The sequence below is a fragment of the Petromyzon marinus genome, assembly GCF_048934315.1.
Source record: "Petromyzon marinus isolate PM22_M1 ecotype Great Lakes invasive population chromosome 67 unlocalized genomic scaffold, UKy_Petmar_22M1.pri1.0 chr67_unloc.2, whole genome shotgun sequence".
Classification (NCBI taxonomy): Eukaryota; Metazoa; Chordata; class Hyperoartia; order Petromyzontiformes; family Petromyzontidae; genus Petromyzon; species Petromyzon marinus.
In genome coordinates this window covers 225,278-242,619 of record NW_027422592.1, presented here as the reverse complement: position 1 = coordinate 242,619, position 17,342 = coordinate 225,278, and the positions used below count along the sequence as shown (strand labels likewise).

General features: G+C 38.9%; 1 protein-coding gene across 1 annotated transcript in view; it reads left to right on the top strand.

Annotated features, from left to right (window-relative positions):
- Window positions 1–17,081, top strand: part of LOC116956745 (uncharacterized) — a gene marked incomplete at its 5' end in the record, with an annotated part of 32,941 nt that extends 15,860 nt beyond the window's left edge. The window contains 4 exons of the mRNA XM_076057980.1: window positions 337–413; window positions 2,282–2,596; window positions 11,121–11,228; window positions 15,744–17,081. Of these exons, the coding sequence (XP_075914095.1) occupies window positions 337–413; window positions 2,282–2,596; window positions 11,121–11,228; window positions 15,744–15,808 (565 nt within the window). The remainder of the gene's footprint in view (window positions 1–336; window positions 414–2,281; window positions 2,597–11,120; window positions 11,229–15,743) is intronic.
- Between the last annotated feature and the right edge of the window lie 261 nt (window positions 17,082–17,342).

The following is a 17,342-nucleotide window of genomic DNA, read 5'->3' as shown; positions in this document are numbered from 1 at the left end:
GTGTGCTGTGTGTACTCGGGGTGGGAGCTAGGGGGGAGTCGCGGCGCTTGCCCGCAGTTGTGGGATCAAAATGTTGTTGTTGTATTATTGTTGTTGATGCTGTTGTTGTTGATGCTGTTGTTGTTGTTGTTGATGCTGTTGTTGTTGCTGATGCTGTTGTTGTTGTTGATGCTGTTGTTGTTGATGCTGTTGTTGTTGATGGTGTTGTTGTTGTTGATGCTGTTGTTGTTGATGGTGTTGTTGTTGTTGATGCTGTTGTTGTTGATGCTGTTGTTGTTGATGCTGTTGTTGTTGATGCTGTTGTTGTTGTGTTGTTGATGTTGTTGTTGTGTGCAGGTTGTGCCCCGAAAATCCTCTGCCCTGGCTCGAGGATGCAGCATCACTCCCTCGCATCCTCACCAACCTGGCCCCAGGTACTGGGGGCACCCCCAGCGGCAGCTGTCCCTGTGCATCAGTCTGTCAGTAGTAGGGGGTGGTGATGATTGACTGCTGTGTGGGTCTAACCTGGGGGCTCCCCCAGTGACAGCTGTCCCTGTACATCACTCTGTCAGTAGTAGGGGTGGTGATGATTGACTGCTGTGTGGGTCTAGCCTAGGGGCACCCCCAGCGGCAGCTGTCCCTGTGCATCAGTCTGTCAGTAGTAGGGGTGGTGATGATTGACTGCTGTGTGGGTCTAGCCTAGGGGCACCCCCAGTTGCAGCTGTCCCTGTGCATCAGTCTGTCAGTAGTAGGGGGTGGTGATGATTGACTGCTGTGTGGGTCTAACCTGGGGGCTCCCCCAGTGACAGCTGTCCCTGTACATCAGTCTGTCAGTAGTAGGGGTGGTGATGATTGACTGCTGTGTGGGTCTAGCCTAGGGGCACCCCCAGCGGCAGCTGTCCCTGTGCATCAGTCTGTCAGTAGTAGGGATGGTGATGATTGACTGCTGTGTGGGTCTAGCCTAGGGGCACCCCCAGTGGCAGCTGTCCCTGTGCATCAGTCTGTCAGTAGTAGGGGTGGTGATGATTGACTGCTGTGTGGGTCTAGCCTATGGGGCACCCCCAGTGGCAGCTGTCTCTGTACATCAGTCTGTCAGTAGTAGGGGTGGTAATTATTGACTGCTGTGTGGGTCTAGCCTAGGGGGCACCCCCAGCGGCAGCTGTCCCTGTGCATCAGTCTGTCAGTAGTAGGGGTGGTGATGATTGGCTGCTGTGTGGGTCTAGCCTAGGGGCACCCCCAGTGGCAGCTGTCCCTGTGCATCAGTCTGTCAGTAGTAGGGGGTGGTGATGAGTGACTGCTGTGTGGGTCTAGCATAGGGGGCACCCCCAGTGGCAGCTGTCCCTGTGCATCAGTCTGTCAGTAGTAGGGGGTGGTGATGATTGACTGCTGTGTGGGTCTAGCCTAGGGGCACCCCCAGTGGCAGCTGTCCCTGTGCATCAGTCTGTCAGTAGTAGGGGTGGTGATGATTGACTGCTGTGTGGGTCTAGCCTAGGGGCACCCCCAGTGGCAGCTGTCCCTGTGCGTCAGTCTGCCAGTAGTAGGGGTGGTGATGATTGTTGCTGTGTGGGTCTAGCCTAGGGGGCACCCCCAGTGGCAGCTGTCCCTGTGCATCAGTCTGCCAGTAGTAGGGGGTGGTGATGATTGGCTGCTGTGTGGGTCTAGCCTAGGGGGCACTCCCAGTGGCAGCTGTCCCTGTGCATCAGTCTGTCAGTAGTAGGGGGTGGTGATGATTGACTGCTGTGTGGGTCTAGCCTATGGGGCACCCCCAGTGGCAGCTGTCTCTGTACATCAGTCTGTCAGTAGTAGGGGTGGTGATGATTGACTGCTGTGTGGGTCTAGCCTAGGGGGCACCCCCAGTGGCAGCTGTCTCTGTACATCAGTCTGTCAGTAGTAGGGGTGGTGATGATTGACTGCTGTGTGGGTCTAGCCTAGGGGGCACCCCCAGTGGCAGCTGTCTCTGTACATCAGTCTGTCAGTAGTAGGGGGTGGTGATTATTGACTGCTGTGTGGGTCTAGCCTAGGGGCACCCCCGGTGGCAGCTGTCTCTGTGCATCAGTCTGTCAGTAGTAGGGGGTGGTGATGATTGACTGCTGTGTGGGTCTAGCCTAAGGGGGCACCCCCAGTGGCAGCTGTCAGTTTGTCAGTAGTTAGGGAGGGGGGGGCGGCTATGATTGTTGCTGTGTGGGTCTAGCCTAGGGGGGCACCCCCAGTGGCAGCTGTCAGTTTGTCAGTAGTTAGGGAGGGGGGGCGGCTATGATTGTTGCTGTGTGTGCCCCCTACCCCCCCTTCCCCCCCACCACAGGGCCACCCCCCACGCGTCCAACCCTGCTGCTGCCGCTCCCCATCGCCCCCGCCGACAGCGATGGGGGGCCGCCCTCCCCCGTGGGGTCGGACGAGTCGCCGCTGACCCCCGTGCTCCTCGACCCCAGCCCCCGCCCCTCGCTGGACCCCTGCGGAGAGGCGGCGGCGGCCCTCGGCGCAGGGGCCCGCGGCCGAAACGACGGACGCACCGCCGGGCGCGGAGCGTGGAGGGTTGAGGGCGGCGCCTTTCCCACAATGCATCGCTCCCGAAGCCAGGGGCGACCCCTGGCGATGGGGTTCACATGGGGAGACGTGGGTGAGAGAGAGAGAGAGGATCGCTCACCGCGACACGTAATTAATTAGTCTTAACCACACAATCATTAATTCGTCTTGACACACACACATTGATTAGTCTTAACACACAAACATTAATTAGTCTTAACACACAATCATTAATTAGTCTTGACACACAATCATTAATTAGTCTTAACAAACAATCATTAATTAGTCTTAACACACACACATTAATTAGCCTTAACACACAAACATTAATTAGTCTTAACACACGCACATTAATTAGTCTTAACACACTAACATTAATTAGTCTTAACACACAAACAATAATTAGTCTTAACACACAAACATTAATTAGTCTTAACACACAATCATTAATTAGTCTTAACACACAATAATGAATTAGTCTTAACACACACACATTAATTAGTCTTAACACACAATCATTAATTAGTCTTAACACACACACATTGATTAGTCTTAACACACAATCATTAATTAGTCTTAACACACAATCATTAATTAGTCTTAACACACAATCATTAATTAGTCTTAACACACAATCATTAATTAGTCTTAACACACAAACATTAATTAGTCTTAACACACACACATTGATTAGTCTTAACACACTAACATTAATTAGTCTTAACACACAAACATTAATTAGTCTTAACACACAAACATTAATTAGTCTTAACAAACAATCATTAATTAGTCTTAACACACGCACATTACTTAGTCTTAACACACACGCATTAATTAGTCTTAACACACAATCATTAATTAGTCTTAACACACACACATTGATTAGGCTTAACACACAACCATTAATTAGTCTTAACACACAATCATTAATTAGTCTTGACACACAATCATTAATTAGTCTTAACACACAAACATTAATTAGTCTTAACACACACAAACATTAATTAGTCTTAACACACAAACATTAATTAGTCTTAACACACAATCATTAATTAGTCTTAACACACAAACATTAATTAGTCTTAACACACAAACATTAATTAGTCTTAACAAACAATCATTAATTAGTCTTAACACACAATCATCAATTAGTCTTAACACACAAACATTAATTATTCTTAACACACACACAATAATTAGTCTTAACACACACACAATAATTAGTCTTAACACACACAAACATTAATTAGTCTTAACACACAATCATTAATTAGTCTTAACACACAGTCATCAATTAGTCTTAACACACAAACATTAATTAGTCTTAACACACAATCATTAATTAGTCTTAACACACAATCATTAATTAGTCTTAACACACAAACATTAATTAGTCTTAACACACACACATTGATTAGTCTTAACACATGCACATTAATTAGTCTTAACACACTAACATTAATTAGTCTTAACACACAAACATTAATTAGTCTTAACACACAAACATTAATTAGTCTTAACAAACAATCATTAATTAGTCTTAACACACGCACATTACTTAGTCTTAACACACACGCATTAATTAGTCTTAACACACAATCATTAATTAGTCTTAACACACACACATTGATTAGGCTTAACACACAACCATTAATTAGTCTTAACACACAATCATTAATTAGTCTTGACACACAATCATTAATTAGTCTTAACACACAAACATTAATTAGTCTTAACACACACAAACATTAATTAGTCTTAACACACAAACATTAATTAGTCTTAACACACAATCATTAATTAGTCTTAACACACAAAGATTAATTAGTCTTAACAAACAATCATTAATTAGTCTTAACACACAATCATCAATTAGTCTTAACACACAAACATTAATTATTCTTAACACACACAATAATTAGTCTTAACACACACACAATAATTAGTCTTAACACACACACACATTAATTAGTCTTAACACACAGTCATCAATTAGTCTTAACACACAAACATTAATTAGTCTTAACACACAAACATTAATTAGTCTTAAAACACAAACTTTAATTAGTCTTAACACACACATTAATTAGTCTTAACACACAAACATTAATTAGTCTTAACACACAATCATTAATTAGTCTTAACACACAAACATTAATTAGTCTTAACACACAAACATTAATTAGTCTTAACACACAATCATTATTTAGTCTTAACACACAATCATTAATTAGTCTTAACACACAATCATTAATTAGTCTTAACACACAATCATTAATTAGTCTTAACACACAATCATTAATTAGTCTTGACACACAAACATTAATTAGGCTTAACACACAATCATTAATTAGTCTTAACACACAATCATTAATTAGTCTTAACACACACACATTAATTAGTCTTAACACACAATCATTAATTAGTCTTAACACACAATCATTAATTAGTCTTAACACACAATCATTAATTAGTCTTAACACACAAACATTAATTAGTCTTAACACAAACATTAATTAGTCTTAACACACACACATTAATTAGTCTTAACACACACATTAATTAGTCTTAACACACAAACATTAATTAGTCTTAACACACACATTAATTAGTCTTAACACACAATCATTAATTAGTCTTAACACACAATCATTAATTAGTCTTAAAACACAAACATTACTTAGTCTTAACACACACGCATTAATTAGTCTTAACACACAATCATTAATTAGTCTTAACACACACACATTGATTAGGCTTAACACACAACCATTAATTAGTCTTAACACACAATCATTAATTAGTCTTGACACACAATCATTAATTAGTCTTAAAACACAAACATTAATTAGTCTTAACACACACAAACATTAATTAGTCCTAACACACACACAATAATTAGTCTTAACACACACACAATAATTAGTCTTAACACACAAACATTAATTAGACTTAACAGACAATCATTAATTAGTCTTAGCAAACAATCATTAATTAGTCTTAGCAAACAATCATTAATTAGTCTTAACACACAAACATTACTTAGTCTTAACACACACACATTAATTAGTCTTAACACACACATTAATTAGTTTTAACACACAAACATTAATTAGTCTCAACACACAAACATTAATTAGTCTTAATACACAATAATGAATTAGTCTTAACACACAAACATTAATTAGTCTTAACATACAAACATTAATTAGTCTTAACACACAATCATTAATTAGTCTTAGCACACAATCATTAATTAGTCTTAACACACAAACATCAATTAGTCTTAACACACAATCATTAATTAGTCTTAACACACAATCATTAATTAGTCTTAAAACACAAACATCAATTAGTCTTAACACACAATCATTAATTAGTCTTAACACACAATAATTAATTAGTCTTAACACGCAAACATTAATTAGTCTTAAAACACAATCATTAATTAGTCTAAACACAAACATTAATCAGTCTTAACACACACAAACATGAATTAGTCTAAACACACGTACATTAATTAGTCTAAACACAAACATTAATTAGTCTTAACACACAATCATTAATTAGTCTTAACACACAAACATCAATTCGTCTTAACACCCAAACCTTAATTAGTCTTAACACACAAACATTAATGAGTCTTAACACACAATCATTAATTAGTCTTAACACACAATAATTAGTCTTAACACACACATTAATTAGTCTTAACACACAAACATTAATTAGTCTTAACACACACACATTGATTAGTCTTAACACACAGACATTAATTAGTCTTAACACACAAACATTAATTAGTCTTAACACACACATTAATTAGTCTTAACACACAATCATTAATTAGTCTTAACACACAATCATTAATTAGTCTTAACACACACACATTAATTAGTCTTAACACACACACATTAATTAGTCTTAACACACAATCCTTAATTAGTCTTAAAACACAAACATTACTTAGTCTTAACACACAGGCATTAATTAGTCTTAACACACAATCATTAATTAGTCTTAACACACACACATTGATTAGGCTTAACACACACACAATAATTAGTCTTAACACACACACAATAATTAGTCTTAACACACACAAACATTAATTAGACTTAACAGACAATCATTAATTAGTCTTAGCAAACAATCATTAATTAGTCTTAGCAAACAATCATTAATTAGTCTTAACACACAAACATTACTTAGTCTTAACACACACACATTAATTAGTCTTAACACACACATTAATTAGTTTTAACACACAAACATTAATTAGTCTTAACACACAAACATTAATTAGTCTTAATACACAATAATGAATTAGTCTTAACACACAAACATTAATTAGTCTTAACATACAAACATTAATTAGTCTTAACACACAATCATTAATTAGTTTTAGCACACAATCATTAATTAGTCTTAACACACAAACATCAATTAGTCTTAACACACAATCATTAATTAGTCTTAACACACAATCATGAATTAGTCTTAAAACACAAACATTAATCAGTCTTAACACACACAAACATGAATTAGTCTAAACACACGTACATTAATTAGTCTAAACACAAACATTAATTAGTCTTAACACACAATCATTAATTAGTCTTAACACACAAACATCAATTCGTCTTAACACCCAAACCTTAATTAGTCTTAACACACAAACATTAATGAGTCTTAACACACAATCATTAATTAGTCTTAACACACAATAATTAGTCTTAACACACACATTAATTAGTCTTAACACACAATCATTAATTAGTCTTAACACACAATCATTAATTAGTCTTAACACACACCAATTAATTAGTCTTAACACACACACATTAATTAGTCTTAACACACAATCCTTAATTAGTCTTAAAACACAAACATTACATAGTCTTAACACACACGCATTAATTAGTCTTAACACACAATCATTAATTAGTCTTAACACACAAACATTAATTAGTCTTAACACACACACATTGATTAGTCTTAACACACAGACATTAATTAGTCTTGACACACAATCATTAATTAGTCTTAACACACAAACATTAATTAGTCTTAACACACACAAACATTAATTAGTCCTAACACACACACAATAATTAGTCTTAACACACACACAATAATTAGTCTTAACACACACAAACATTAATTAGACTTAACAGACAATCATTAATTAGTCTTAGCAAATAATCATTAATTAGTCTTAGCAAACAATCATTAATTAGTCTTAACACACAAACATTACTTAGTCTTAACACACACACATTAATTAGTCTTAACACACACATTAATTAGTTTTAACACACAAACATTAATTAGTCTTAACACACAAACATTAATTAGTCTTAATACACAATAATGAATTAGTCTTAACACACAAACATTAATTAGTCTTAACATACAAACATTAATTAGTCTTAACACACAATCATTAATTAGTCTTAGCACACAATCATTAATTAGTCTTAACACACAAACATCAATTAGTCTTAACACACAATCATTAATTAGTCTTAACACACAATCATTAATTAGTCTTAAAACACAAACATCAATTAGTCTTAACACACAATCATTAATTAGTCTTAACACACAATAATTAATTAGTCTTAACACGCAAACATTAATTAGTCTTAAAACACAATCATTAATTAGTCTTAACACACAAACATTAATCAGTCTTAACACACACAAACATGAATTAGTCTAAACACACGTACATGAATTAGTCTAAAAACACAAACATTAATTAGTCTTAACACACAATCATTAATTAGTCTTAACACACAAACATCAATTCGTCTTAACACCCAAACCTTAATTAGTCTTAACACACAAACATTAATGAGTCTTAACACACAATCATTAATTAGTCTTAACACACAATAATTAGTCTTAACACACACATTAATTAGTCTTAACACACAAACATTAATTAGTCTTAACACACACACATTGATTAGTCTTAACACACAGACATTAATTAGTCTTAACACACAATCATTAATTAGTCTTAACACACAATCATTAATTAGTCTTAACACACACACATTAATTAGTCTTAACACACACACATTAATTAGTCTTAACACACAATCCTTAATTAGTCTTAAAACACAAACATTACTTAGTCTTAAAACACAAACATCAATTAGTCTTAACACACAATCATTAATTAGTCTTAACACACAATAATTAATTAGTATTAACACGCAAACATTAATTAGTCTTAAAACACAATCATTAATTAGTCTTAACACACAATCATTAATTAGTCTTAGCACACAATCATTAATTAGTCTTAACACACAAACATCAATTAGTCTTAACACACAATCATTAATTAGTCTTAACACACAATCATTAATTAGTCTTAAAACACAAACATCAATTAGTCTTAACACACAATAATTAATTAGTCTTAACACGCAAACATTAATTAGTCTTAAAACACAATCATTAATTAGTCTTAACACACAAACATTAATCAGTCTTAACACACACAAACATGAATTAGTCTAAACACACGTACATTAATTAGTCTAAACACAAACATTAATTAGTCTTAACACACAATCATTAATTAGTCTTAACACACAAACATCAATTCGTCTTAACACCCAAACCTTAATTAGTCTTAACACACAAACATTAATGAGTCTTAACACACAATCATTAATTAGTCTTAACACACAATAATTAGTCTTAACACACACATTAATTAGTCTTAACACACAAACATTAATTAGTCTTAACACACACACATTGATTAGTCTTAACACACAGACATTAATTAGTCTTAACACACAAACATTAATTAGTCTTAACACACACACAATAATTAGTCTTAACACACACACATTGATTAGTCTTAACACAATCATTAATTAGTCTTAACACACAATCATTAATTAGTCGTGACACACACACTAATTAATCTTAACACACACACATTAATTAGTCTTAACACACAATCATTAATTAGTCTTAACACACAAACATTAGTCTTAACACACGCACATTAATTAGTCTTAACACACAAACATTAATTAGTCTTAACACACACACATTAATTAGTCTTAACACACAAACTTTAATTAGTCTTAACACACACGCATAAATTAGTCTTAAGACACAATAATTAATCTTAACACACAATCATTAATTAGTCTTAACACACTTCAATTAGTCTTAACACTCAAACATTAATTAGTCTTAACACACACAATAATTAGTCTGAACACACAATAATTAGTCTTAACACACACACATTAATTAGTCTTAACACACAATCATTAATTAGTCTTAACACACAATCATTAATTAGTCGTGACACACACACTAATTAGTCTTAACACACACACACATTAATTAGTCTTAACACACAAACATTAATTAGTCTTAACACACAATCATTAATTAGTCTTAACACACAAACATTAGTCTTAACACACGCACATTAATTAGTCTTAGCAAACAATCATTAATTAGTCTTAGCAAACAATCATTAATTAGTCTTAACACGCAATCATTAATTAGTCTTAACACACAAACATTACTTAGTCTTAACACACACACATTAATTAGTCTTAACACACACACATTAATTAGTTTTAACACACAAACATTAATTAATCTTAACACACACACATTAATTAGTCTTAAGACACAATAATTAATCTTAACACTCAAACATTAATTGGTCTGAACACACAAACATTTATTTGTCTTAAAACACAAACATTAATTAGTCTTAACACACAATAATGAATTAGTCTTAACACACACACATTAATTAGTCTTAACACACAAACATTAATTAGTCTTAACACACACACACATTAATTAGTCTTAACACACAAACATTAATTAGTCTTAACACACACATTAAATAGTCTTAACACACAAACAATTAGTCTTAACACACACATTAATTAGTCTTAACACACAAACTTTAATTAGTCTTAACACACACACATTAATTAGTCTTAACACACAAACAATTAGTCTTAACACACACATTAATTAGTCTTAACACACACATTAATTAGTCTTAACACACACATTAAATAGTCTTAACACACACATTAATTAGTCTTAACACACACATTAATCAGTCTTAACACACACATTAATTAGTCTTAATACACAAACATTAATTAGTCTTAACACACACATTAAATAGTCTTAACACACACATTAATTAGTCTTAACACACAAACTTTAATTAGTCTTAGCACACACACATTCAATTAGTCTTAACACACATTAATTAGTCTAAACACACAAACATTAATTAGTCTTAACACAAACAATTAGTCTTAACACACAAACATTAATTAGTCTTAACACACACATTAAATAGTCTTAAAACACGAACATTAATTAGTCTTAACACGCACACATTAAATTAGTCTTAACACACAAACATTAAAAAAATAATTAATCGCAGCGCGCCCTCCAGAACACAACATTCCTGCCCACTCAAAGCGAGGCTTTTCTAAACCAAACAATTTAACTTAATTTACTAATTAACTCATGCGTGCAACTTATTGATTGCTTAATTAATTAATTTTTCGGCGCGTGCTGTGACCGCCAATCAGGGACGCGTCGAGGATTTGGGAAATCGACGTCACTACCGGCCATCGACCCGCCACGTCAATCATCGGGCCCCGCCCCGCCCGCCCGCCAATCAGCGTCCTCCCTGCAAGGTGGGTGGAGCCGGGACGCAATCCAAAAACAAAGGTCCTCCGTGTAGCCTCAACAGGCTGCCGGGGCAAGTGCTGCCGTTAGTAGCAACGTGGCTAGGAGATGTTAACTACCTCGCCAGGTATACAGGGGGTCGTGGGTTCGATCCCGACCCTGACGCCTGCTGTATATTTGGAGTCTCCGTATCTCTATCATCATCTCCATCATCACCGTGGCTAGGAGATGTTAACTACCTCGCCTGGTATACAGGAAGCCGTGGGTTCGATCCCGACCCTGATGATGCCTGCTGCTGTATATTTGAAGTTTGCTTGTCTCTCTCATCATCATCATCACGGTGGCTAAGAGATGTTAGCTACCTCACCTGGTATACAGGAAGTCGTGGGTTCGATCCCGACCCTGATGACTGCTCTATATTTGGAGTCTGCGTCTCTCTATCATCATCATCACGGTGGCTAGGAGATGTTAACTACCTCGCCTGGTATACAGAAGGTTGTGGGTTCGATCCTGACCCTGATGCCTGCTGCTGTATATTTGGAGTCTGCGTCTCTCTATCATCATCATCATGGTGGCTAGGAGATGTTAACTACCTCGCCTGGTGTACAGGAGGTCGTGGGTTCGATCCCGACCCTGACGATGCCTGCTGTATATTTGGAGTCTGCGTCTCTCTCTCTATCATCATCATCACGGTGGATAGGAGATGTTAACTACCTCGCCTGGTATGCAGGAAGTCGTGGGTTTGATCCCGACCCTGATGACTGCTGCTGTAGATTTGGAGTCTGCGTCTCTCTATCACCATCATCACGGTGGCTAGGAGATGTTAACTACCTCGCCTGGTATACAGGAAGTCGTGGGTTCGATCCCGACCCTGACGTCTGCTGTATATTTGGAGTCTGCGTCTCTCTCTCTATCATCATCACGGTGGATAGGAGATGTTAACTACCTCGCCTGGTATACAGGAAGTCGTGGGTTCGATCCCGACCCTGACGTCTGCTGTATATGTGGAGTCTGCGTCTCTCTATCATCATCACCACCATCACGGTGGCTAGGAGATGTTAACTATCTCACCTGGTATACAGGAGGTCGTGGGTTTGATCCTGACCCTGATGACTTCTGTATATTTGGAGTCTGCGTCTCTCTCTCATCATCATCATCACGGTGGCTAGGAGATGTTGACTACCTCGCCTGGTATACAGGAAGTCGTGGGTTAGATCCCGACCCTGATGACTGCTGCTGTATATTTGGAGTCTGTGTCTCTCTATCACCATCATCACGGTGGCTAGGAGATGTTAACTACCTCACCTGGCATACAGGAGGTCGTGGGTTCGATCCCGACCCTGATGCCTGCTGTATATTTGGAGTCTGCGTCTCTCTCATCATCATCACGGTGGCTATGAGATGTTAGCTACCTCATCTGGTATACAGGAAGTCGTGGCTTCGATCCTGACCCTGATGCCTGCTGCTGTATATTTGGAGTCTGCGTCTCTCTATCACCATCATCACGGTGGCTAGGAGATGTTAACTACCTCGCCTGGTATACAGGAAGTCGTGGGTTAGATCCCGACCCTGATGACTGCTGCTGTATATTTGGAGTCTGCGTCTCTCTCATCATCATCACGGTGGCTAGGAGATGTTAACTACCTCGCCTGGTTTACAGGAGGTCGTGGGTTAGATCCCGACCCTGGCACCTGCTGTATATTTGGAATCTCCGTATCTCTATCATCACCATCATCACGGTGGCTAGGAGATGTTGACTACCTCGCCTGGTATGCAGGAAGTCGTGGGTTTGATCCCGACCCTGATGACTGCTGCTGTATATTTGGAGTCTGCGTCTCTCTCTCATCACCATCATCACGGTGTCTAGGAGATGTTAACTATCTCGCCTGGTATACAGGAGGTCGTGGGTTCGATCCCGACCCTGGCACCTGCTGCTGCTGCTGCTGTATATTTGGAGTCTCCCGTCCACATTTAGAATGCCCACGTTGGCCATGATGATGATGGTGGTGATGATGATGATGGTGACACTAAGCCGCCACTCCGTGTGAGCCGCTATCGTTTGTGACGGCCAGCGTCGCTTCTGGCAACAGGAGCTACTACACAGCAGCGCAAGAGGGGGGGGCCTTACTAACCTCGTAAAATTACCAAAAAAAACCTCGATTTGAAGCTTTCGTGAATGCAGGAATCCGTTTTCACCCGAGGACGGGCGCTTGTGTTTTGCGTTGGAAACGCAGTGAGTACGGACACTAAGTTTAAAACTTCGATTAAAATATTTCGCGACTGCAAGGATTCATCCTCTTTGGCTCTTTCGGCGAAGTCACCACCACGTGGAATGAGAATAAAAGTAATAAAATAATGAAATAATAAAATCAGACGATAACAATTCTCACGACGTTTCGGGCCACAACACGAGTAGCCTTCTTCAGGTGAAGGAACAGAGCTGTCGGGACGTCAGAGCTTCAATGAACGCTGCTAAGATTCGCAGCGTCTTGTAAGCTGGGTGATAGAGGTTTGTTTTGTGTTAGATCGCGCAGATATCTCAAAGTGTCGTTAACACCCGCCACTGCCCGACACAGCAAATTAGTAAGGTTCTGTAAATTGTAGTGTAGTGTATAGTGTAGTTTAGTGTGGAGTGTATAGTAGTGTATAGTGTAGTGTATCGTGTAGTCGTATAGTGTAGTAGTATAGTGTAGTGTATAGTGTAATAGTGTATAGTGTAGTGTATAGTAGTGTATAGTGCAGTAGTGTACAGTGTAGTGTATAGTAGTGTATAGTAGTGTATAGTGTAGTGTATAGTAGTGTATAGTGTAGTGTATAGTAGTGTATAGTGTAGTGTAGTGTATAGTGTAGTGTATAGTAGTGTAGTCTATAGTAGTGTATAGTGTAGTGTATAGTATAGTGTATAGTGTAGTAGGGTATAGTGTACAGTGTAGTAGTGTATAGTGTAGTAGTGTATAGTGTAGTGTAGTAGTGTAGTGTAGTAGTGTATAGTGTGGTAGTGTATAGTGTAGTAGTGTACAGTGTAGTGTATAGTGTAGTGTATAGTGTAGTGTATAGTGTAGTGTATAGTGTAGTGTTCAGTGTAGTGTACAGTGTTGTGTACAGTGTAGTGTACAGTGTAGTGTACAGTGTAGTGTATAGCCAGCACCCAGCACACACCCTGTCCTGTAGGGGCTGGCACTGCACGCCAAGCGATGTCACTACACCAGTAACGAATTGACACGTTCTATAGTTTTTATATTTATTTTTTATTTAAAGCTTTCGTGACTGCAGGGATTCATATTCTTGGTTCTTTCGGTAATGTCACCACCACGTAGAAGGGAAACAATAAAATAATAGAAATATAAAAAAAAAATTGTTGTGGTTTTCACACCTGATGATGATTGCTTGTGTTGCAGTCGAAACGTCGTGACAATTTTATTGTTTTATATTTGTATTATTTTATTGTTTCTCTTCTACGTGGTGACTTTACCGAAAGAACCAAGAATACTCTTGTATAGTGTAGTGTATAGTAGTATAGTGTATAGTAGTGTATAGTGTAGTGTATAGTATAGTGTAGAGTGTAGTGTAGTGTATAGTAGTGGAGTGTAGTCTATAGTGCAGTGTATAGTGCAGTGTATAGTGTAGTGTATAGTGTAGTGTACAGTGTGGTGTATAGTGTAGTGTATAGTAGTGTATAGTGTAGTGTATAGTGTAGTGTACACTGTACACTACAGTGTATACTACAGTGTATAGTGTACACTATACTATACACTAATGTACACTACACTGTACACTCCAGTCCACTACTATACACTACACTGTACACTACACTGTACACTACTATACACTACACTGTACACTACTATACACTACACTATACACTACACTATACACTAATGTACACTACACTGTACACTCCAGTCCACTACTATACACTACACTGTACACAACTGTACACTACACTGTACACTACACTCCACTACTATACACTACACTATACACTACACACTCTCTTACCACACACTCACCACTCTCTCACCACACTCACCACTCTCACCACACACTCACCACACTCACCACACTCACCACACACCACTCTCTCACCACACTCACCACACTCACCACACACTCACCACACTCACCACTCTCCACACTCATCACACACTCACCACACACTCACCACACTCACCACTCACTCACCACTCTCTCACCACACTCACCACACTCACCACACACTCACCACTCACTCTCCACACTCACCACACTCACCACTCTCTCACCACACACTCACCACACTCACCACTCTCTCACCACACTCATCACACACTCACCACACTCACCACACACTCACCACTCTCTCACCACACTCACCACACACTCACCCCACTCACCACACACTCACCACACTCACCACACACTCACCACACACTCACCACTCTCACCACACACTCACCACACACTCACCACTCTCTCACCACACTCACCACACACTCACCACACTCACCACACACTCACCACACTCACCACTCTCTCACCCCCAGGTCGCTTCGTTCCCCTCGTGGAGGAGACACCACGAGGGGACAACCTCAAGACCCACCCAGCATGAGTCGCCATCACAACAACATCAACATCATCAACAACATCAACATCAACAACATCAACAACAACTACATCAACAACAACATCAACATCAGAACAACCACAACAACATCAACATCAACAACATCAACAACATCAACATTAACAACATCAACAACATCAACAACAACATCAACAACATCAACCACAACAGCAACATCAACAACATCAACAACATCATCAACAACATCAACAACATCAACAACATCATCAACATCAACAACATCAACAACATCATCAACAACATCAACAACATCAACAACAACATCAACAACATCAACAACAACAACATCAACAACATCAACAAGCACAAGACCCACCCAGCATGAGTCGCCATCACAACAACATCAACAACATCAACATCAACAACACAACAACATCACCATCACCCAGCATGAGTCGCCATCACAACAACACAACAACATCAACATCACCATCACAACAACAGCACAACAACATCAACATCACCATCACCCAGCATGAGTCGCCATCACAACAACAACATCAACAACAACAACATCATCAACAACATTAACAACATCACCGTCACCCAGCATGAGTCGCCATCACAACAACACAACAACATCAACAACATCACCATCACAACAACAACACAACATCACCATCACAACAACACAACAACATCGCCATCACCCAGCATGAGTCGCCATCACAACAACAACATCACCATCACAACAACAACAACACAACAACATCACCATCACCCAGCATGAGTCGCCATCACAACAACACAACAACATCACCATCAAAACAACACAACAACATCACCATCACTCAACATCACCATCACATCAACATCACCATCACTCAACATCAGCATAACATCAACAACAGCAAGAACATCACAAGAACATCACAACAACATCACTCAACATCACCATCACATCAACAACATCACTCAACATCAACAACATCACCATCACCCAGCATGAGTCGCCATCACATCAACAACATTACATCACTCAACATCACCATCACTCATAAACATCGCCATCACTCAGCACCATCACAATCACTCAGCACCATCACAGTCAGCACCATCACTCAGCACCATCACCATCAGTCAGCACCATCACTCAAGCACCATCACCATCACTCAGCACCATCACAATCACTCAGCACCATCACCATCACTCAGCACCATCACCATCAGTCAGCACCATCACTCAGCACCATCACAATCACTCAGCACCATCACCATCACTCAGCACCATCACAATCACTCAGCACCATCAGTCAGCACCATCACCATCAGTCAGCACCATCACCATCACTCAGCACCATCAGTCAGCACCATCACCATCACTCAGCACCATCACAATCACTCAGCACCATCACTCAGCACCATCACCATCACTCAGCACCATCACAATCACTCAGCACCATCACCATCACTCAGCACCATCACAATCACTCAGCACCATCATCATCACCATCACTCAGCAACATCATCATCACCATCACTCAGCACCATCACTCAG